Genomic DNA, 21916 nt, shown 5'->3' on the forward strand with positions numbered 1-21916 from the left:
GACTTTTTGAAAATTTTTTTGTGATATAAAGTTATTTGAGCCTCACTCAAATATTAAACTACTTGAGACTCTAAACTAGTGTGATGACCACACCTTTATTCAGGTATCTCTATTCAAGTATTTATTGTTGTTCAGTTATTTCAATCAGGTCCCACTCTTTATGACCCTACTTGGGGTTTTCTTGGCAAAGATACTAGAGTGGTCTGCCTTTTCCTTCTGCAACTCATCTGACAGATGAGAAAACTGAGTTAAACAGGGTTAAGTAGATTGTTTAGGGTCAACTAGTAAATTTCTGAGGCCAGATTTGAACTTAGGAAGTTTAATTTTCCTGACTCCTGGCCAGGTATTTTATCTATTGCTCCACCTAGCTGCTCATATTCAAGTATTCAGGTATCAGTCATTCTACCTTTTGGGTTGGGGAAGGATAATTTCAATTTAAAAGTAATGGGGAAAATGTTTTCCACAGCATTAAGTGAACATTAAGAACTGACATTCTTTTATATCCATGGCTCTTTTAAAATGATTTAGAGATGAGAGGTCCTAGGTTCAAATCTGGCCTCAGACATTTCCTAGCTGTGTGACCCTTGGCAAGACACTTAACCCCAGTTGCCTAACCCGTACTACTCTTCTACCTTAAAATCAATATTATATATCGATTCTAAGACAGAAGGTAAGGACTTTTAAAAATAAATCAAATTAAATAATTTGGCTACCTGTGTGGTAGATGGGCATTGATGAACTGTGCTATTTAATGATGAGGTATCTGTAGCTTTATAGGTTGATCTGTTCAGTGCCAACTGAAAAAGCTGCTGTATGGAGCAACGAGATAGCACAGTGGAGAGAGTGCCAGACCTGAAGTTGAGAGAATTTGGGTTTAAATCTGGCCTCAGCCACATCCTTGCTATGTGACTCTGGGCAAGTCATTTCATCCCATTTGCCAAACCCTTGCCTTTCTCTCTTACAATTGTTAGTAGAACAGAAGGTAAAGGTTTAAAGAAAAGAAAAAGCTGTTGTATATGAAAGCCAGGGACTGTGACTATTGGGGTGTACTTACTCCTTATCCCCTTCTTATTTCCTTTTCAGTTATTAAACACACATTAAGTGCCTCTAGGTATGATGAAACAAAAATGAGAAGTGGCAACCTTCAGGAAACATCTAATCTAGTGGTAGGAATAATGCAACTCATTCACAAATAAGGATAGAATATAGAATGTGATGAGACCAAGAAGGGCAATCAGAGAGTTCTGCCATCTGGAGGGGTGGTGGGTGTCAGGGAACTGAGCTATTGGGCCTCAGCAGAAGAAAAAAATTTCAGACTCCCTCCTGACTTTGCTCTTATGGATGGATAGCTAGTCTCCAAGAGGTATAGATTTGTAAAAGTAGGCTGTCATAGATGCTTGTTTTCCATTTATTTGGTTGTGATTGCGATAAAAAAAAAAAGAGGGAGACTTAAATTCTAAATGTCATTCTTATTCTCCACCCCTACTTCCCCTCCCCCAGCATTTAAAAAAAATTGTTCTGTTGTGTCAAAACACAGGAGAACTTACCTGGACGGAATTACACTTTCTGGCAATGGTTTGATGGGGTGATGGAAGTGTTAAAAAAACATCTCAAGCCTCATTGGAATGATGGGTGAGAGTCTTCATTACTTAGCTAGAAATAAAGGAAAAAAAAAACCTCTCCTTTGAGGGAACAAAACCTCACTTGATTTTTCTCCTTTTGTGTCTGTGATCTAGGGCCATCTTGGGTTTTGTGAACAAGCAACAGGCCCATGACCTGCTTATCAACAAACCTGATGGGACTTTTCTGCTTCGATTTAGTGACTCTGAAATTGGGGGCATTACCATTGCCTGGAAGTTTGACTCTCGTAAGTATCTTCCTTTGCTGTCTCCCTATAAAACAACCAAACAATCACCACCATCACTAAGAAGGCAGTTGCTTTGATTTAGGAACTGCTTTTTTTTGTAAAATTGGTCTCTCATTTGAGAAAGTTAGCAGCTTTTATTGTACAATATCCCCCAAATTGCTCTATGATGCTCTTGTGGAGAAGAAAAGTCATTTTCTTAATATTTGTTATAGTAAAAAATTTCTTAGATTATATGGATGATATTGGTGTAATAAAAAAGTTTGTTCATTTTAATTATGCCTTCATTGCTTACTAAAATAAGAGTGTTATCATTGTTGTCCCCATCTAGCTCTGTACTTGTAGGTAATACTTTAAAGAGCTTTGAGGGGTTCTGATGGTTTCTATCTTTTACATTGTGAGGAAATAAAAGTAAGGTGAATAAGCTGTATAAATATGTTATCATTCTTTTTGCCAACAAATATACTTTGCTTTTTAAAACTTATGGGGTGAGAAATTAAGAATTCATTTCCTCCAAAGGGAAGTAGCCTGGCATTAGACCTTGAGATCTGTTGTTAGAGGAGATTTATTTGCACTTAGCATACCTAAGGAAAATGTGCTCATTCTTTGTCTATTGACCATAACAAGTACTTCAGATGTAACCTGAAGGTGGCTCCCAGGAAGGTCTTCTTGGAGGTTAATGTTCTATACTATTGGAGGATGTGGGGAAGGGAGAAGTTTCCAACTCCATCTTTGGAGTGTCATTTTTCTGTTTGTTGATTTAGAGGAAAGGATGTTTTGGAATCTGATGCCTTTCACCACCAGAGACTTCTCTATCCGGTCCCTGGCTGACCGCCTGGGAGATCTGAATTATCTTATCTACGTGTTCCCTGATCGGCCAAAAGATGAAGTATACTCCAAGTATTACACACCAGTTATGTGCGAGTCTGCCACTGGTAACAGAATTCAAATTTTAATCCAGTTTTGATGTGTCTTGTTGTTTTATCTTACATCATAATATATAAACTTAATTTTCAGTTACTCTTGTATTATTTCATAATAGTTTATACAATATCCATGGCAAATGCTAATTATGAATTCTCTCTGCCCCAGTCCTTATTGTCAATATCTTAGGGAATGAAAACATTAAAAAAACAAAACCTTACCATCTGTTTCATAATTAATAATAAGGATCAATTCCAAGGCAGAAGAGTGGTAAGGATGAGGCAAATGGGGTTAAGTGACTTACCCAGAGTCATATAGCTAGGAAGTGTCTGAGGCTAGCTTTGAACCCAGGACCTCCCAATTCCGGGCCTGGCACTCAATCCACTGAGCCAACTAGCTGCCCCAGGAATGAAAACATTTTTAATACTAGCATATATCAACCAAAATTAGGAAGGCAAATCTTCCTAGAGGAAAGAAATCATATTACAAATTCCAAAACCAAATGATTGCTTAATTGTATGCAATTTTTCATATCCACATCTGCCTCCTTCTATTAGCATTTATAACCAAGAATTTCCAATCATATCTATCTCTAAATGACTTTCTTTGGCCAATTCTTTTGTTTAATCTCCTTTGCTATTCTGTCACTGCTTGGAGAGAACAGAATACCCAAAAGACATGAAATTTGTTACTGGTCATCAAGTCCTAAAATCCTTTAGATCAAGTTAGGACACTTGCACTCAGATCTTAACCTTATTAACCACAAAGCATCTTGAACATTTGGACTTCAGTGCAGTTGGATGAATACTGAATTTGGTCCAGATGTTGATTCAAACTTTGGTTCTGCCAGTTACCAGCAGCTTGAGCTCAGGCAAGTCATATAACCTCAAATTCCTTATCTATATAATGAGAATGAGGGTGTTGTGAGGACCAAGGGAGATAGGTATGCAAAACCTTTGTAATCGACTTCTGCTTGTTGCTGTTCTTGCTTCCAGAAATAATGCTGCACCTTCTTGTTTCCAAATGTGGCCTTTCATAAATTAGCCCTTTCACAGAAAGCCTGGAAGTTGAATAGCTCAGTTTTAATCCCTAGGCTACTTTCCCCCCATAAATTGCATGAAGAATGAGAGAAATAGCTGGCATTTCTTTGTAAAACATCCTGTAAATAGTACTCACCTGGGATGAGTGGGTGAGGACCTTTTTCTCAGAATGCCATGAACACACCATACCTTCCAGTGCAATTACACACAGATAGGCAGATGAATGGAGGAGAGGTACATTTGCCTTTAGGGTGAACATATCATTAATGTTTAATTTGGACTTGTAATATTGAAAATCTGGTTTGAGATCCGGAGAATTTACTAAATATGCCAACACCAGTGAAGCCTTCATTTTCATTCTCTGCAATGAGGCTGCGCCTCTCTCTGACTTTCTTGAGTAGATTGGGGGCTAGGTCTCTGGGTGCCTTTTTGTCTTATGATCTAAAAAGAAGACCATTTCTGAGTAAGACTGTGTATCTCCTCACTTGAGAACCATCATTGTCCTCAATCTCCTTCTCCTTTCTCTCCTTGGCAGCTAAAGCTGTGGATGGATATGTGAAACCACAGATCAAGCAGGTGGTCCCAGAGTAAGTGCCTAACTCATATTCACATTTGGATTCTTATCTCCATTTATCTTTCCCTATCCCACATATGCCCAAACATATTCCATAAAGGCCCTGTCTCCCTTTCCCAGGAGACCTTTATGCAACCTGGTCGTTAGGTGAGATCTTGATTTTGTCCTAACATACTATAGGGCTTCAGTCTATAGCTCCTATTCTCAAAGCACATGGCTTCCCACCTATCTCAAAAGATACTTCCCTGATACAGCAGCCCCAGGATTACCACTTCATACACTACCCCAGACTCAACTAGTAGTACATAAAAAAGCTGAGCCGCCAGCATCTTTCCCAGAATCGGAGAGTCAGTGGGAAAGAGCCAGAGTTCAGTTTTCTTGATCAGTGCTGGCCTAGCATAGGCAACCCTGACGACAAGCTGCGGGTCAAGTATAGCAAGAACAAGTATATCTTCCTCAAGGCTCAAGTTCTAGAACCACAGAAAAAGGATTCCTCAAGTCTTAGGAGCACAGGAAGGGTCTTTTAGGCCATCTTCCCTCTAGGCTAATTTCCATTGCAGCCCTTCAGAGTAGATGGGGTCTGAGGTTTTATTTTTGCTCCTTTCTCCAGGTTTGCTGGTGCATCTGCAGATTCTTCGGGGGGCACTGCCACATACATGGATCAGGCCCCATCCCCAGCCGTGTGCTCCCAGTCTCATTATAATATGTATCCACAGAAGTAGGTTGTGCTCTCTTAGGGGCCCAAGGAGGTGGTGACCAGTGTGGAAATGTCAGGATCCCCTAGCAGGCTGGGGTTTATTGGATTAAGTGGGGATTCATGAGCTACAGAGCCCAGACCTGTCCCAGCCTATTTAGATGGAAAATGCCAGTGGTCATTCTAGGGATGAATGTGGGCTCTTAGTTCCTTAGCACTGTCCATCACCAGTTGTTTCTCAAAGAATTCTGTCCTGTGGCCTGGGAAATGGTTTAATTTGGGTCACTGGATACAGCTTTATTAAATGGCTGGCTCTCCATTTCCTACAAGCTGGTGCTGGGGTAAAAATCAGCTCAGAGGGGAGGTTGGAGGGGAATGCCGTCAGGCTACCTTGCCTACCCTGAGGAGAGACTTGAGATCAGGTGGGGAATGGAGTCTCTTCATATTTTGATGATTTCTTTCTTCTTTTGTCAGCCCTGACTCTGTCCTTGACCCAGATGCGGATTTTGACCTGGATGACACTATGGATGTAGCAAGACATGTTGAAGAACTCTTACGCCGACCAATGGACAGTCAGTGGATCCCTCATGCCCAGTCGTGACCCCTGACCCCTCCACCACCTAGCTCTTCATCCCCTGCCGGAGGATCGCTCTTGTGGATGTTTAATTCCATGAATCGCTTCTCTTTGGAAATAATACTCATAATGTGAAGTGTTAATACTAGTTGTGACTTTAGTATTTCTGTGCATGGTGATGCCAGCGGGGTGGGTGTGAGTGTGCGTGAGTGTGTGTATGTGTATCCAAGTGAGGTGTTGTTCTCCTTCCCCTCCTCTCCTTCTGTCCAGGATTTGGCTGCATTGTCAAGACCTTAGGAACTGTGGCCAATTTCTCTTTACTAATAGCCAGGAGCTGGGAGAGCTGAGCTTTGGCTTTGGGAGGCTGGGGTCAGGTTGGGGTGAGAGGGAGAATGTACCTCTTATTCAACAAATTATATTGCTGTTTCAGCCAAATATTACAGTAAAAAAGTTAACAGTTGTTGCCTTTAACTATCCTCTGAAATTTTGATCACTGCCTTTTAACAGAAAAAGCCAGGTTTCCTTCCTTCCTTCTTTCCTTCCTTTTTCTAGGTAGGGTTGGGAAATTATGACAGTTTGAAAAGATAGATGGAGTAGGGGAAAGAGTTGTGGGTTTTCTGATGTGGGAGTGGTTGATCTTTTTAAAATGCCACTTAGCACATACAAGTTCACCCTTTTTGTATGGATTTGCTCCTTTGCAGGAGTGAGGACACATATGCATGAATGTTTGGGGATGTGTATGTTTGAAATGGGGGTAAGAAAGATTAGCCATATATGTACATGCTTATAGTATTGATATCCTGTGCATTTGGGCCACAGTGAAATAATAGACATTAACTTCCCAGGGTTAAAAAACAGTCATTGTTCCCTGGGGTAACCCACAATTTGGATCTGATCATTCAAAGACTTTTACTTCCCTGCTTGTTCTCTGGACTTTTGGATACTAAAGTGTGAGGATTTGTTTGTTGTTTTTTAAAGATTACTTAAAAGAGTTATGGATTTTATAAATGTTAGATGCCCTTTTGTTTTTCTAAAATTTTTCCTCTTCATTTCCCTCCTACCTATCCAGTCACATATGGCATCAGAATTGTCTCTTTTCACCCCAGTCCTTTGCCAGCCACACCCAGCATCACTTGTATTTCCTTCCAGTGTTTACACCCATTGTCTTGAAGACTTGATGGCATGAATGTCATCTGAAGCAAAGGCTAGCTTGTTGAGTTTGATTGAAGCCCATGGTCCACCTAAAGTGTGCTTGTGGGCAGTGACAGGGGTTTTGTTTCTTTGGGATGTTTTTGGTTTTCTTTTGATAAACAGGAAAAAAGGGAAAAAACGAAATTAAACCTAGCATAATTTTGACTCATGGCAATTTCTTCGGTAGCTTCTTGCCTACTGGGGAGACATGGGTTATGACTGGGATGGGTTGCTGGACATAAGTTGGGGAATGAGTAGACACAGCCTATAGGTGAGGCCTCAGAGGTTCTTTCCCCAACCCCTCTCTTCAAGAGAAGGGCACATGGCCATACCCAGGAGAGTTATGTCACTAAAAACCTTATTTTTATACATGCTAGTAAATAGATATTTTTTTAACAAAAAAGTTATGAATTTATCAAGTATCTTGATGTTGATGGAGAAATATTCCTCTTTAGTAAAGTATTTATTGGAAGGTAACTTTTTAAAAGCCACCGTGTGTTTGCCTTGGCTCAGTTTTATATGTTGATTATTTTTTAACCTGGCCATCCACACCCTGGCACTGCCAGGCTATAGGAGCATCTCTTGCGCCCCCCCCCCCCCCCCGTCAAGAGAAGACCGAACTCTCCAGGAACACCAGCATTGGCTGTGGGATGCTGTTCACCCAGGATGTGGGCTTACTTAGGACTCTAGGTCTGAAGCTGTTGGCTGGGGCAAGGAGGAAGGGGAAAGGCCGAGTTTCCTAGGTGTCCAGGCCTTTCACGAAGAGTCCCGGAAATGACTCTCCGCCTTTCTTACTTCCCGATTCCCCCTTCTGAACAGGCTTATTTGGACTGAGCCTCTGGGCCCTAGGGTGGCACAGCCTGAGAATCGGATTTTAGCTGTGGCGGCCCACCCCCACCAGGGGGCAGCCCCGAGCTGGGATCCGCTCTGCCCAGTGCCATGCTGAAGGTGGTTCTAGGAAGCAGGGATGCTCTGGGACCTCCTGCCATCCCCTTCTCCAGGGCCACCAGGCTTCCCAGAGAGCACGCCACCTGGCACTTGGCTTCACTGCCCTCACTCTTCCAGAAGCTGCTCCTGCGAGGAATTTTGGACTGAGATAGATGTCATTTTGTCCCCCGTGCCCCCACCCCACGCAGCCCGCAGAGCCAAACTTGTGTTTGTGCCGACGACTGAGGAAAGCCGAGTGGCGACCGTTTCCCCTGCACCCCCTGTCCCCCTCACAAAACAACAGCAGAAGTGTTTCAGCGGTGTGTGTGGCATACACGGTGTTTTGTGGGGGTGGGAACACCCCCAAAATGAGTATAATTTAAAAGAAGAGAATACTTTTGATAATTTTTCTTTTTAAAACTTTGTGAAATTATTTCAGATACATATTTTAGTGTTGAAGCAGATTCCTATATAGCCAGCCACCAATAAAGTATTGTGTACAATTTTGGGCAGTCACAAAATTGTGTATTTTATGTTACAATAAAGGCCTCCTGAAGAGACTATCCTTTTTCATTTGATTTCTTTCTCCCAGGTATGCATGCAAAGTTTTCTGAGAGGGGGGATGAGGGCAGCAGCATTGATGAGGCTGTATGGGAATTTGTCCAGAAGACCCTGAAGTGGGATAGTTAGATGGCACAGTGGATAGGCAGCCAAGTCTGGAGATGGGAGGTCCTAGGTTCAAATGTGACCTCAAACACTTCCTAGTTGTATGACCCTGGGCAAGTCACTTAACCCCCATTGCCTAGCCCTTACTGCTCTTCTGCCTTAGAACCAATACACAGTATTAATTCTAAGACAGAAGGTGAGGGTTTAAAAAAAAAGAAAGTTTGACCCCACAAATTTTACAAATGGCTTAAACCCTTAGCAGGGCTACTTTAGCTAGATTCCTTTGCTTCCCTCTTTACCAAAAACTTAAGTAATTACCTTCTCTTACCAATTTTTATCCCTGTTCCAGTTTTAGGTATGGTTATTATAGCATATCTATGGAGCAATGAATGAGCTTCATGTTAAGGAAACCACCTTTCTGATCATTGTATTTCACCTACCAGAAAAGAAAAACGACCTATTTTGCCCTGATGCTTCCTCTCATTAGATTTAAAGGTCATTCCTACAGTTGCCTAGAGACTGGCTTCTCAGAGTTAGAGAATCTTCCAAACATCCATCACTCAAGGGCCTGCGCTCAAATGCTGACTGCTACTTACCCCCTTTGAGACCTGAAGCACTTTCCTTCCCTGATATTCAGGTTTTCCTTTAAAAAACGAGGATCACAGAATTTCACATTTAAAAGAACCTTAGTAGCTTTTTAATCTTAACACATACCTGGAAAAGAATTCACAGTACAATGCACCTCATAAGTTGTCATTCAGTTTCTGATTCCCAGGGTAGCTCTTTCCAATTTTGTTCTTGTTCAGTCATTTCAGTCATGTCTTTGAAACCCCATTTGGGATTTTCTTGGCAAATATACTGGAGTGGTTTGCCATTTCCTTCTCCAGCTCATTTGACAAATGAGGAAACTGAGGTAACCAGGGCTAAGTGACTTGCCCTGGGTCACATAACTAGCAAATATCTGTGGCCAGATTTGAACTCAGGAAGATGAATCTTCCTGATTCCAAGCCCAGTGCTCTATCCACTATACCACCTCACTGCCCCCTTTCCAATTTTGGATAATTCTAATTGTTGGGAAATTTTTCTTGATGACAAAATGAAATTAACTCCTTGTAATTTCTACTGATAGCCCGAATCCTTCCCCCTGAGGTCAAAGGGACCAATTCTAATCCTTCTACCACGGGACAGCATTTCAAGTATTTGAAGATAGCTATCATCGCTGCCTCTGCTCCACATTCCACTCTAGTCTTCTCTTTTCCAAGCCACATAATCTCAGTTCTATCAGGAGATCTTCATAAGCCTTAATTTGGCCTCTTTTGTAATATTGGTTACCCTTCTCTTTGTTTATTCTTCATTTATCAATATCCTTCCTAAAATGTAGCACTCTAACCTGAACATAGTATTCTTGTGGTGTGCCTTGGGCAGCACACGATCACACTGTCACTGCCTTATTCTTGATGCCTGTGCTTTTCAGGGCAGCCCAAGACTCTGTTAGCTTTTTTTTGATTGGCCTGACATTGTTAACTTACTTGAGCTTGCAGTCCCCTAAAATCCTCAATTTTTTTCCCAAACCCTTAGCTTACCATTCATCCCAAATTTTATACTTGTGAAGTTGATTCTTGAACCCCAAAGTAAGACATTTTCCCCCATTAAATTTAATATTGGTTTCAGCCCTAGATTCAGCCTTTCAAGAATTTTTTTTTGGTCCTGGTAGTTATCTAATGTGCAAAAAGTCCCTTTGCCATCCAAGTTTGATAGAGTTGTCTATCAAATCACTGATAAAAATAAGTATCATAGAACTGCTTAATTGAAGACCCTCTTCTAAGGCCATCTTTTACATATCAATAGATTATGTTATTTCCTCAACTGCTTTGCTAAAATGTAAGTTGGGGCAGCTAGGTGGCTCAGTGGATTGAGAGCCAGACCTAGAGACAGGAGGTCCTGGGTTCAAATTTAAGCGCAGGCACTTCCTAGCTGTGTGACCCTGGATAAGTCACTTAATCCCCATTGTTCAGCCCTTACATAAGGGTTTTAAATAAAGTTGCCATCTAGGTTCTACTTATTTCACTTCATCTGTCCATTCAAGTCTTCCTAGGCTTCTCCGAAACCACCCCTTCATCATTTTTCTTGCAAACAATTATATTCCATAACATTCATGCACCACAATTTGTTTAGGCATTCTTCAATTAATAGGCACCCTCAGTTTCCAGTTCTTTGACATAAAGGTCTATTCTTTCCTCCCCCTTTATTTATTTTTTAGCTTTTTTTAAAATTTTGAGTTCCAAATTCTCTACCTCCCTGAAACTCCTCCCCTACCCATTGTGAAGGCAAGCAATATGATATCAATTATACATGTGATGTCATACAAAACATATGAACCATGTTGCAATAAAAAAAGTGAAAAAGTATGCTTTAATTTGCATTCAGAGTATCAGTTCTCACTCTGGAAGTGGATAGAATTTTTCATAAATCCATTAGAACTGTCATGAATCATTTCACCGATCAGAGGAGCTAAGTCTTTCACAGTTGATCATCCTTATAATAGTGCTGTTTCTGTGTACAATGTTCTGGTTCTGCTCACTTCCCTTTGCATTAGTTCATAGAAGACTTCCCAGGTTTTTCTGAAACCATCCTGACCCTCATTTCTGATATCGTTATTGTTCTGTGGTGTCCAACTCTTTTTTTTTTTAATTTTTAATTTTGAATATTTTCCCCTAGTTACATATTTCATGTTCTTTCCCTCTCCCCCAAACTCCCTAACCCCCCTTAGGCGACACACAATTCCACTGGGTTTTACATGTATCATTGAACAAGGCCCAAATCCATATTATTGATAGTTAGACTAGAGTTATCGTTTAGGGTCAATATCCCCATCAGCCCATGTGTTCAAGCAGTTGTTTTTCTTCTGTGTTTCTCCTCCCACAGTTCTTCCTCTGAATGTGACTAGTTTTCTTTCTCACAAGTCCCTCAGTCTTGCTCTGGATCCTTACATTGCTGCTAGTAGAGAAATCTGTGGTGACCAACTCTTCATGACCCCATTTGGGGTTTTCTTGGCAAAGATAATGGAGTGTTTTGCCATTTCCTTCTCCAGCTCATTTGACAGATGAGGACACTGAGGCAAACTTGCCCACAATCATAAGATCAGTAAACATCTGAGGCTAGATTTGAATTCAGGAACAGCTGAATCTCTCCACTGTTACCACCTAGCTGCCCTCTTCATTTCTTAGAGTGCAATAATATTCCATGATGGCCCGTTTTGTTTTGTTTTGTTTTTTAAACCTTTACCTTCTGCCTTGTAATCAATATTATGTCTTGGTTCTAAGGCAGAAGAGAGATAAGGTCTATCCAATAGTAGTTAAGTGACACAGTTAGGAAGTTTCTGAAGTGAGATTTGAACCTGGGGTCTCCTGTCTCTAAGCCTGGCTCTCAATCCACTGAACCCCCTAACCCCCCTGCCATGGCCTGCTTTGGATGGAGCCATGCTGGCATGCTAGTTTTTTGTGATGTTTTCCAGATGTTGTCCTTTTAGTAATAAGGTTTTTCCCAAGAATCAAAGTCAAACTCTGACTTACCATTTCAAGGTTCTATTCTCTCCTCTAGTTTTGAAAATCAGGCTCTTTGTCCTCCCTAGGCCTCTCCGGTTCTCCAAGATCTAAAGACCGAAGAACAATGCCTCACCCATCACATCTGCCAATTCTGCCTGAGAAGGAGGTTCATAGGGCTATTGGGCAAGGCCCTTCCCACCAGTAATCTCTAGACCTTTCCTCAAGTCTGTTGCTCTGTGCAGCTCCATGTCACACAATCTCCTTGCCTCTGGCGTCTTCCCTTACTCTGGAATTGTCTGGCTCCGGTGCTGCAAGCCTGGCTAGGAATGCTGGACCCAAGAAGCAGGTGCTCATTTGCATTCTACTCACAGCAGGTCCAAATGCACCCAGAAGTCCTAGGCTTTGTTTTCCAAGTCCTGATCTGGTTTCTTTCTATTCCCTCCCCATAAAGCCCCAGCTGAGGGCTAGACCTCCAAATCTTTTATAACTGTCCCTTTAAGACACCCCCACACACCCTACGCCTCCTCCTCCCAGCACAAAGGCTCACTCCCCTACTGGCTGGCTGGCTGGCTGTCTTCCTGGTGACCAGATTTCCCCATCTGGGCCCTGCCTGCCCTTTAAACTTCAACTCCTTGTCCGGAAGAAAAATATTGTTTCCGGAAGAAACCCGGAAGGACCCTTAGAAACTGGGTTTTAAGGAGGAGGTAAAGAATGCGCTGGAATCCAAGAAGAAGGGGTTGCACAGCACAAAAGTAAAGGAGGGTGAAAGTAAGGGGATCGGAGTTGTGGGGTGCCCTGAAAATACCACGGAGGTAGGTAGGGGAAACTGAGTAAGATGGCCAGAGGCCAGGACTCTAGTTCCAGCAGCCTCTGACTCAGAGAAAATTCCCTTCTCCTCCCCTGTTCCCCATCCCCTTTTCTTGGAGCCTGACTCTTTCTCTGGCTCCTGTTTGCCTCAGTTTCCCCATAGGTGCCACAGGCTAGGGAGGAACAGCTGTGGCTCCCCTATCCCTCTTCTAGATGCTGCTGCTGCTGTTGTTGCTGCTCTTGCTGCTGCTGCCCCTGACCTTGCTGTGGATGGGGAAGGCCTGGGGCTCTACACTCCAGCATGGTCTGGCCTTAAGAGCCCTGCGATGGGCAGCAGCCTGGCAGCAGTGGCAGCTGGAGAAGAGCACAAGGCAGGCCCATCGAAGTCAAGAGCGGGTGCTGCATCAGTGCCTCCAGGGGCCCCGGACCACTGCCTACCGGCTGGGGGAATTGCCAGGTGGGTTTCTCTAAAGGAGATGGCAATAGTGCCCAGCTTCAGTCATAGTGTTAGGGTAATGATGATTATCTAGAGCTTTAAGATTTGTGAAGCATTTTTTACCTATGTTATCATTTGACCCCCAACATCCCTGGGGGCTAGGTACTATTTTCTAGGTACCCCATTTTACAGTTAATAGCTAATAATAAAAGATAACAGTTCTAGAGCACTTACTATGTGCCAGGAACTGTGCTAAGTGATTTACAAATATTTCATTTGATCCTCCCAACCAACCACCCTGGGAGGTAGGTGCTATTATTATTCCCATTTAACAGATAATAGTTAATGTTTCTTTAAAAAAAACTCTTACCTTCTATCTTAAAATTAATATTAAGTATTGTTCCAAGGCAGAGGGACAGCTAGGCAATGGGGGTTAAGTGACTTGCCCAAAGTCACACAGCTGGAAAGTGTCTGATGCCAGGACTTTCTATCTCCAGGACTGGCTCTTAATCCACTGAGCTACATAGCTGCCCCTATGGTGAACATTTCTATAGTGTTTGCCATGTGCTAAGTGCTTTATAATTATCATTTCATTTGATCCTCAAAGCAACCCTGAGAGATGGGTGCTATTATTGTCCCCATTTTAGGGCCAGAAAAACTGAGGCAAATAGAGGTTAAATGGCTTGCCCAGAGTCACACCGCTAGAGATGCCTGAGGCAGGAATCAAACTTGAGTCTGACTCTGAGCCCATACTCTCTTGGTACCTTCTAGTTGCCTTCCACGATAGTGGAAAGAGGGCTGGGTTTGAATTTTCAGGACCTGAGTTAGAAACCTGCCTCTACCCCTTACTGACTATGTGATCTTGGGTAAATCATTTAACCTTTTGGACCTTTGTGTTGTCACCTGAAAAAAGAGGGGTTTGGACTAAGGTCCTTTCCATCTTGAAATGGATAATCCTATGAATAGAATATATATACTTCCTCCCCCTCCAGAGTCCATCGGCTAGCAAAAACCATATATGAAAACCTCTGGACCCAGAAATCCCCACAGTGTGGCCTTGGAATGAGACCCCCCCACAAGAGGACCTCTGCCCAGCTAATGAACTCCATAAAGAGACCCCAGGCTGCAGATCACCATCCCCTCTTCTAGGCTAGTCACCCCTCTTGGTCCTTCCAAGCCAGCTTCCTAAGATTTTTGCTCTGATGCTCCCCTCCCACAGAGTCTCCCTTATCTCTCCCCCCCAAAAAAGAGATGATTCTAACCAGAGTATTTCTTTGGGGGGCTGGGTATCTCTGCCAGTCACAGACTTGAACAGTTTCCGGAACCAGTTCCCTCTGGTTTGGCCCCGCCTGGACACCCACATCGAGACAGGGGAGCCAGAGGAGGGCTTGGCAGTGCTCCAGAATCCTCAGGCCAGCTCTGCATCCTGGGATTCTTCCTTCCAGGTAGCTAGAGGAAGTGGAAGAGGTGCTTCCAGAGGGGGAGATGAGGAGGGTTAGAGGGACCCCCTTCCCCAACTGAGCTACATGCCTTGAAGCTCACACCCTGTGAGTGGTGGGAAGATTAGCTGGGCATTCTGGGCACTATGCTTGGCAGGGGAAGACGTGCTTCAGGCTTGGGACTGGAGTGGGAGAAGTCAGGTTGATGATTCCCCAACTATACTTGTCTCTCTTTCCAGGTCACATTGCTGAGTTTCAATTCCCTGAAACAGTTATATCCAGGGGCACTCGCCCCGGGAGGCACTGCCCGTTTGACCCTCTCTTCCCCCTGGCCTAGCTCCCTCCCCTGGCCCCTGAAGCCCCTGACCTGGGCTTGTCCACCTGGGACAGGAGCAGGGGACCTTCGGACACTGCTTCTGGCAGCTCTTGGAAGCAGGAGGCTGCAGGTGCTGGAGGCTGGGACGGCAACCGAGTTGCTGGATGTCTTCTCCTGCCTTGGGGCAGATTGGAAGGAGCTGGTGGAGGCAGTGTCTGCTGGCATGCCTGGCTTCTTGCCCCCTTCCCCTACCCGGGCAGCAGAGCTGAAAACCGAACTGGAGCAGGGACCCCAGGGATTGGCTCGAAGGCTCTGGCCCCAGCTGCAGGTGGTGGTGATGAAGGACGCAGGGGGGCAAGACGTGGCCAAGGCTGCCTTGGGAGCCACCTGGTGCCAAGGGTTGCCTTTCTTCTCACCTGCTTATGTAGCTGCTGGAGGTCAGGGGGGTTGGGAGAGCTCTGGAGTGGGCCTAGGAGAGAGATCAGTGGTCAGCAATGGGCAAGAGACACCCTGAATTGGAGTGAGGGAGTCATGGTTTAGTCAGGCTGGAGCAGGCAATAGGAGGAAAAGATTTGATCCTGGTAGAAAGAACAAGCAAAAAGGCCAGAGATGGAATAGGGAGGGTCAGAGGTTACCAGCAGGGAAGGGCAATGGCCCATAAGGTAACGGGTTGGGCCCCATCCTTCCCCTTTGGGTGGGTGGGAGAGGAGAGACTACTCCAGAGAACCTCTCCTTGATGGTCTGATCTGGACCTGCCTTTCCATACAGTTTCCATTAAGCCACTTTGGGGAAGCTACGGGAAGGATCTGAAGCTCCAAGCTCACCTGTTTGTTCTGTACTCCACCCTTCTTCCTACCCTCAGGTGTGATTGGATTGAACCTAGGCCTGAAGCAGCTAAACCCAGGATACCTTTTACTCCCAGGACCTCCCTTCGTGGAACTGCTCCCAGCCTGGGAAAAGGTCCAAGAGGAGGGCCCTGCCACCCTCCTACTAGGGGAGGCCCTGCAAGGGAAAGAATACGAGCTGGTGCTGACCAATGATGCCAGCCTCACCAGGTGATGGCCCTCTCCCTCACCCTCTGCCTCACCTCTACCCCTCTAGGCACTGACCTGGCAAGATGAAAGTGGGAGGAGGACTAAGCCAAGGGATTCCTGATAAAGCAGGGGAGGATCAGGAGGCTGGGAGCTGAACTGATTGCTCCTTGTCTTCCTTACTTTACTTATCCCTTTCTTATTACCACTTACTCCCCTCTCTTTGCCATGCATAGGTGCCCCCTGGGGGATGTGGTTCAAGTCATTGGTTTCTACAATCAGTGTCCTGTAGTCAGATTTGTCAGAAGGTGAGTGACCCACTGAGGGAAATGCCAAGAGGATTTTTCTAGGGGATTATGGGAAAGACTTATACTGAGATATTCTGGACCAAGAGAGCCCATAGAGCAGTGGTTCCCAAACTTTTTTGGCCTGCCGCCCCCTTTCCAGAAAAAATATTACTTAGCCCCCTGGAAATTATTTTTTTCAATTTTAATAGCAATTAATAGGAAAGATAAATGCACCTGTGGCCATCACTGCCCCCCAGGATTGCTGCAGCACTCATCAGGGGGCGGTGGCACCCACTTTGGGAATCACTGCCATAGACAAACCCTTGGACCCAAAGGTTCCCCTGCTGGGAGATCTGGGAGAGATCCTGCAGGGCTTTTGCACCAGAGAGACTCCATGGAACATCCTCCCAATTCCAAACCCTGACTTCCTTTTAACCAGCCCCCCCCAAATCTTCTTCTCCCTAAAACTTCTGGGAGGCCCTAGAGTTCTTGCCTTCTTTGTCAGTCCCTTATCACTTTCTCCCTGAGGTTAGGGGAGAGAGCATCCCTGGATGCCCCTCTCTTTGGGAAATGGGTTTGACCTTGTTTCCTCCCTACACTCCTCCCCTCCTAGATTGGGTCAGTCCCTCAATGTCCGAGGCGAGGGCATCTCTGAAGATGTGTTCTCTGAGGTGCTGCTACGTGCTGTGGGCCTGTGGCCCGGGGCCAAGCTGCTGGATTACTGCTGTGCAGAGAGTGGCATTCTGGGTAAGACATTCTCCTACCTCCCTCTCCTAGGGCCCTGCTCTCCTGTTCCCTACCTTTAAGTAAGAGGTGCACCTTTAGTAGCACCCCACCCTCATTTCCCACTACCCATCGTCCAATGCTGAGATCTCCCAGGCAGATGGCAGCTCCTCCTCTCTTGAGACAAACTCTCTCTGAAGTCTAATCTTCATCCCCTTCTGGAGTGTTATTTCTCTTCCTTTTTCCTCCTCTTATGAAAGAGTAATTTTCTATTCTCCACTTACATGCCCAAATGTGCCCCTGCCCTCCCCACAAAAACCTGTCACTTTTTCCCACATACCTCAAGATGGGACCCAAGGGGAGGTAAGAACCTCCCCAGGGATCCCTCCAGTAAAGAGTGGAAGCTTTCTACAGGCTCCTCCTCTGATGGCTCAGCTCCCCACTACGAAGTGTTTGTAGAACTGAAAGGGGTTAGGGGCTTGTCTGAGGACCATCGACACAAGGTAAGGGGGTGAGGAGAAGGGATTTGTGGTTTCTCCTACCCCAGGCCCTTGGGTTCACCTGGGATTGGGAGAGAGGGAGGAACAAATCCAGGGAGGAAAACAAGGAAAACTCTGAAGAAAGGGTGGTGAGAGACTCCAAGGTTCCTTCTAGCTGTGAAAAGCCCATGCTCTATATTGCCCAACCACTCCAGTCCTACACCCCATAAGCATACATTTGACCTAACTAAATCTTGTCTATCCTTTTTGTTCCCAGCTTGATCACTGCCTCCAGGAAGCCTCTCCCATCTACAAGTCTCTCCGTTTTCGAGGCAGTATTGGACCTGCCCAAGTCCACTTGGTGGGCCAAGGGGGTTTTAGTGCCCTCCGGGCTCTCCTTTCCTCCTCTCCCTCATTGATGCCCTTTTCCTCCTTTCCCCCAGAGATGCCCAGGATCCTGAGACATAGAAAACTGATCCAATTTCTGCTGAGGAAGGTGGTGTCTTGAGTGTCTTCAGTTCCCCACCTCCATCACAGAGTGCCTCTCTCTCCTATGTCTCTGTGGAAACCCATAAGTCCAGGGGGCTCTCTGAGTCTAGAGATTATCCTCGTTTCTTAATGCTCTCTTGGAGTGGGAAGAAAATCTCACTTGGGAACCCTTTGGGCCAGTTTTCCTGTTTTCTACTCAGGCTAAATTATGCTAATTTTAGTGGCTGGGCAGTGAAAAACTGGTAGTGGAGGGAGGCAAAATTACTGGAGGAGTGGGCACCAGGAGGGAAGGAACATAATTCTTCTTCTTTCCCCCTATAGAATAGGTATGGGTATGGGCAAGAGTCTTGTCCTTTCTGTTCTCATTCATAAACACTGATTTGATATTTAAACATAGAGACTAGGAGAGGTAGAGATACTAAGCCTGTGATTTCAACAATAATAATATCCTCCTGGATGAGGAAACTATCCATACAGGTCAGCACCTTCTCTGCATCTAGGAGAGCCCTGGCTAGGTTAGGACTTGCCCAGGGTCACATGGCCAATATGTATTTAGGCAGAACTTGAACTCAGATCTTCCTGAATCCAAGACCTACTGTATTATGCCACACTGTTTAGCCATCTGTAACAGATATGGCATAAAATCAGAGATTAGGGAGAGGGATGGTGAGGCATTTCCCCTTAGAATGCGTCTAACAAGCAAGGGGCCTCTAAGCTAGAAAGGCACCACTCTTTCTTCCCCATCCTTCACCTTCATTCCCTTTACCACAGTTTGGTAGCAGCCCCCTTCTTGGCTAGCCAGTCCCCATTTCCCCAGAGACTATTCCTATACTGGCCAGATAAGGGGTATCTTGTTGGAATTGGGAGAAAGGGCTGTCAGGGATGGTATATCTGGGCCCTGCTGCAAATGCAAAGTTCTCTAGAATGTCAGAATTAGAAGAAAACATCCACACTAATGCTCCCATTTTAGAGAAGAAACAGACCCAGAGAGGTTAAGTGATTTGCCAAAGGTCACACAGCTAGTTTGTGGACTAGCCAAGAGCAAAACTCTGTTCTCCATTCTGCCAATGCATTCTTTTTTTTTAATATAATATTTTCCCTATTACACATAATAGTTTTTCACATTTCTTCAAAATTTGGAGTTCTAATTTCTCTCCCTCCTTCCCCTTCCCTGGGATGGTAAGCAACTTGATCTAGGTTATATGTATGTGATCATGCAAAATATATCTTCACACTGGTCATGCTGTGGAAGAAGACTCATATAAAACAACCACCACACACACACACACACACACACACACACACACACACACACAATAAAGTGAAACGAGATGCTTTGGTCTGCCTTCAGACTCCATCAGTTCTTTCTCTAGAGGTGAATAATATTTCTCATGAGTCGTTTGGTATTGTCTTAGATCATAGAAACACATAATTCTTTCTTTCCGTTCCACTATATTGTTATTCCTTGGTATTAGGGTAGAAATGGCAAGGTGGAGCATGGGGGTCAGTAATTCTCAAAAGTCATAGGAAACCTAACCAGTCCTCGAGCCTAGGGACAGGAAACAGTTGCTTATGCCTTCACAGAAATCTGTGTCACAATAAACTTGTGTAGACCTATATGTATGATGGCTCTCTGTCTCAGGGGTGGGTTGGAAGGGTAAAAGAGATATTTCTGAAACTAGGGGAAGAAGTGAGCTGAAAAAAGGGAAGATGGGAGTAGATAAAAAGCATTTTTTTCCCTGAGAACTAAAGCTTTGGAGTCTTGGAGAGACAAAGAGATGAGAATAAAGAATTGCTAAGAATTCACTCTCTGCCCTCACCACTCACGGTTTATGCATCATGTCCAGGACAAGATACAGTACCTGCCCCCCCCTCCCATTTTCATCCTCTCCTCTAATTAGGCTAATGACCCTCATTTTCCTTCAGCCTCAGTCTCATTGTCCCTAGCCAAGGCTGGAGCTGCTTTTGTGTTCTTAGATTCCTGGGCCTGCAATTGCCTTATTAATGCCCAGCTACTGGTGTCATCTCCAAGGAGCTGTCTGTCTTCCTTAGGGGAAAGTCAGGGGCTACATCACCCAGACGCCATCATCTCATTAATTCTTACAGCCCCAACCTAGAGACAAGCCCCCCTTCAGGGTGGTATTCTTAGTTCTGGCTTTGTCTGATCAGGGGATGTGCGTAGATGCCCATCCCTCCCCCCTACAAGCCATGGTCACTATAAGCCTCCGAGGGAGAGCTTCCCAGTCACTGCTGCCCAGCATCTACAGGGCACTCTGCAGCCTTTGACTGGACAGCTTGATATGCTCCTGGCTGTCCCTCGCTCCAGAACTCCTGGCACCATGGATCCAACTGCTTCAAAGGTAAAGGCCTCAGGGAGAAGAAGGGCAATAGGATTTATGGGTATGGGAAATGGCCCTTCAGGCTGCAGGCATTTTTGTCAGCTCACTTGGGGCTGGAGAGCCTCATCTAATCCTATTGAGGGCTTAGAGGTCCCCAGTTCAGGTCCATGGTTCAGACCCTGGTTGTGGGCCATGAGTTAAGCAGCTGGAAAGTGAGGAGTGGAGTCCTTAGTCCTAGGTCTCTGAGCAGCAGCTCTGATCCCACAGGAGAGGCAGTACACACGAAAAGGACTCATCCTGGGGGTCTTGACTTTCTCTGGTTTGTTTTTAACTTGAAATACTCTTCGTGTGCCTGTATTCTTGTGAGAGAGGGAAAGACAGACCAGATGGAGAAGAACAAAGAATAATAAGGCGGAGAACTTTCTGCCTCATAGGAAAGATCAATAGATTTATTTGAAATGAACATTGGGATGGAAAGCAGATGGGAGCCATGGCCCTTTTATAATGAGTTCATAGGAATAGTGGAATCCTCTCAACCCCATTCCAATGGATAGGCCCAATTTATTTCCCTCCTCTCCCACTCCTTTGCCTTTCTCTCTCTCTTTTTTTTAGCTAGAGTGGAGGTGCTAAGCCCTCCCAAGGGTGGGAGGAAGTTTGATCCACATCCTTGGTCCCCCAGGATAGCACAGAAAGTCAAGCTTAAGAGAGTCCATCTTCTACAAACTCCTGCCTTTATTGGGATTGAAATTTCTGGGTGACAATTTCCTGTGGATGGGAGATGTCAAAGTACTGGCTTGGTGACAGGTGCAGGGTGAGGGGAGGTCTGCCCGGTCTGCCCAGTGTGCCCACCTTTTCCTTCACCCTCGCCACATAGGCTCCTTGGGCCACCGTGACGCTGCTGCTCCTGCTGCTGGTGCTCCCGGCTTTGCTACCTGCCCAGGCAACCGCCCAGCCCATGCCCAACTGCTGTCGACAGAAGACTTGCTCCTGTCGTCTCTACGATCTGCTACACGGAGCTGGCAACCACGCAGCGGGCATCCTTACCCTGGGGAAACGGAGGGCGGGTCTATCTGGGCTACAGGGACGACTCCAGAGGCTTCTGCAAGCCAGCGGCAACCACGCCGCAGGCATCCTCACAGTGGGGCGCCGTGCTGGCGCAAGTGGAGAGCCTCTTCCCAGTCCCTCAGGAGCCCCGGGCTTCAGCAGCTGCTCCCGGGTCTCCGGCACTCTGTCCTGCTCCGGGCACCTGTGTACTGACAGCCCCGCATCCTAAGACCCTGTCCAGAGCTGGCAGGGGGCAAGAGCCTCAGAGGCGACTGTCTACCAATAGCCACTCCCCCAGCAGTTGGGGTTCACAGCCCTGGGGCACCACCAGACTCCCAAGACTCTGGCTGCTTAGAGGCTCAATCGTTGGGGCAGAGTTGGGAACTTCCTAATTTCTATATATTCGGGATGGTCCCAGATGAGGGTGAAAGGGGTAGAAGAGAGACAATCGGGTTTCTCCCCACCTCCTTTCAGCCCAGTCTGTGCCCCACCCCCTAGTACTGGGGGAATAAAGATGATTCACGATG

General features: G+C 45.4%; 3 protein-coding genes across 4 annotated transcripts in view; all 3 read left to right on the plus strand.

The window, feature by feature from the left end:
- Positions 1 to 5813, plus strand: part of LOC123245349 (signal transducer and activator of transcription 5B) — a 77189-nt gene extending 71376 nt beyond the window's left edge. For both annotated transcript variants that reach the window (XM_044674209.1, XM_044674210.1), the window contains exons 14-19: positions 1538 to 1632; positions 1737 to 1867; positions 2629 to 2799; positions 4364 to 4415; positions 5013 to 5120; positions 5571 to 5813. In XM_044674209.1, coding sequence (XP_044530144.1) covers positions 1538 to 1632; positions 1737 to 1867; positions 2629 to 2799; positions 4364 to 4415; positions 5013 to 5120; positions 5571 to 5697 — 684 coding nt within the window. In that variant the 3' untranslated portion in view covers positions 5698 to 5813. The remainder of the gene's footprint in view (positions 1 to 1537; positions 1633 to 1736; positions 1868 to 2628; positions 2800 to 4363; positions 4416 to 5012; positions 5121 to 5570) is intronic.
- Positions 5814 to 12622: 6809 nt separating this feature from the next.
- Positions 12623 to 19623, plus strand: GHDC (GH3 domain containing). Its single transcript, XM_044672173.1, has 9 exons — positions 12623 to 12703; positions 13020 to 13263; positions 14542 to 14687; positions 14921 to 15434; positions 15860 to 16052; positions 16265 to 16336; positions 16929 to 17062; positions 17453 to 17541; positions 17795 to 19623. The coding sequence occupies exons 2-9, from the start codon at positions 13020 to 13022 to the stop codon at positions 18023 to 18025; spliced, it is 1623 nt and encodes a 540-aa protein (XP_044528108.1). The 5' UTR covers positions 12623 to 12703; the 3' UTR covers positions 18026 to 19623.
- A 683-nt stretch (positions 19624 to 20306) lies between these two features.
- HCRT (hypocretin neuropeptide precursor) lies at positions 20307 to 21669 on the plus strand. Its single transcript, XM_044671841.1, has 2 exons — positions 20307 to 20366; positions 21220 to 21669. The coding sequence occupies exons 1-2, from the start codon at positions 20307 to 20309 to the stop codon at positions 21616 to 21618; spliced, it is 459 nt and encodes a 152-aa protein (XP_044527776.1). The 3' UTR covers positions 21619 to 21669.
- The last annotated feature ends 247 nt before the right edge of the window (positions 21670 to 21916 follow it).

This window comes from Gracilinanus agilis, chromosome 4, assembly GCF_016433145.1.
Source record: "Gracilinanus agilis isolate LMUSP501 chromosome 4, AgileGrace, whole genome shotgun sequence".
Classification (NCBI taxonomy): Eukaryota; Metazoa; Chordata; class Mammalia; order Didelphimorphia; family Didelphidae; genus Gracilinanus; species Gracilinanus agilis.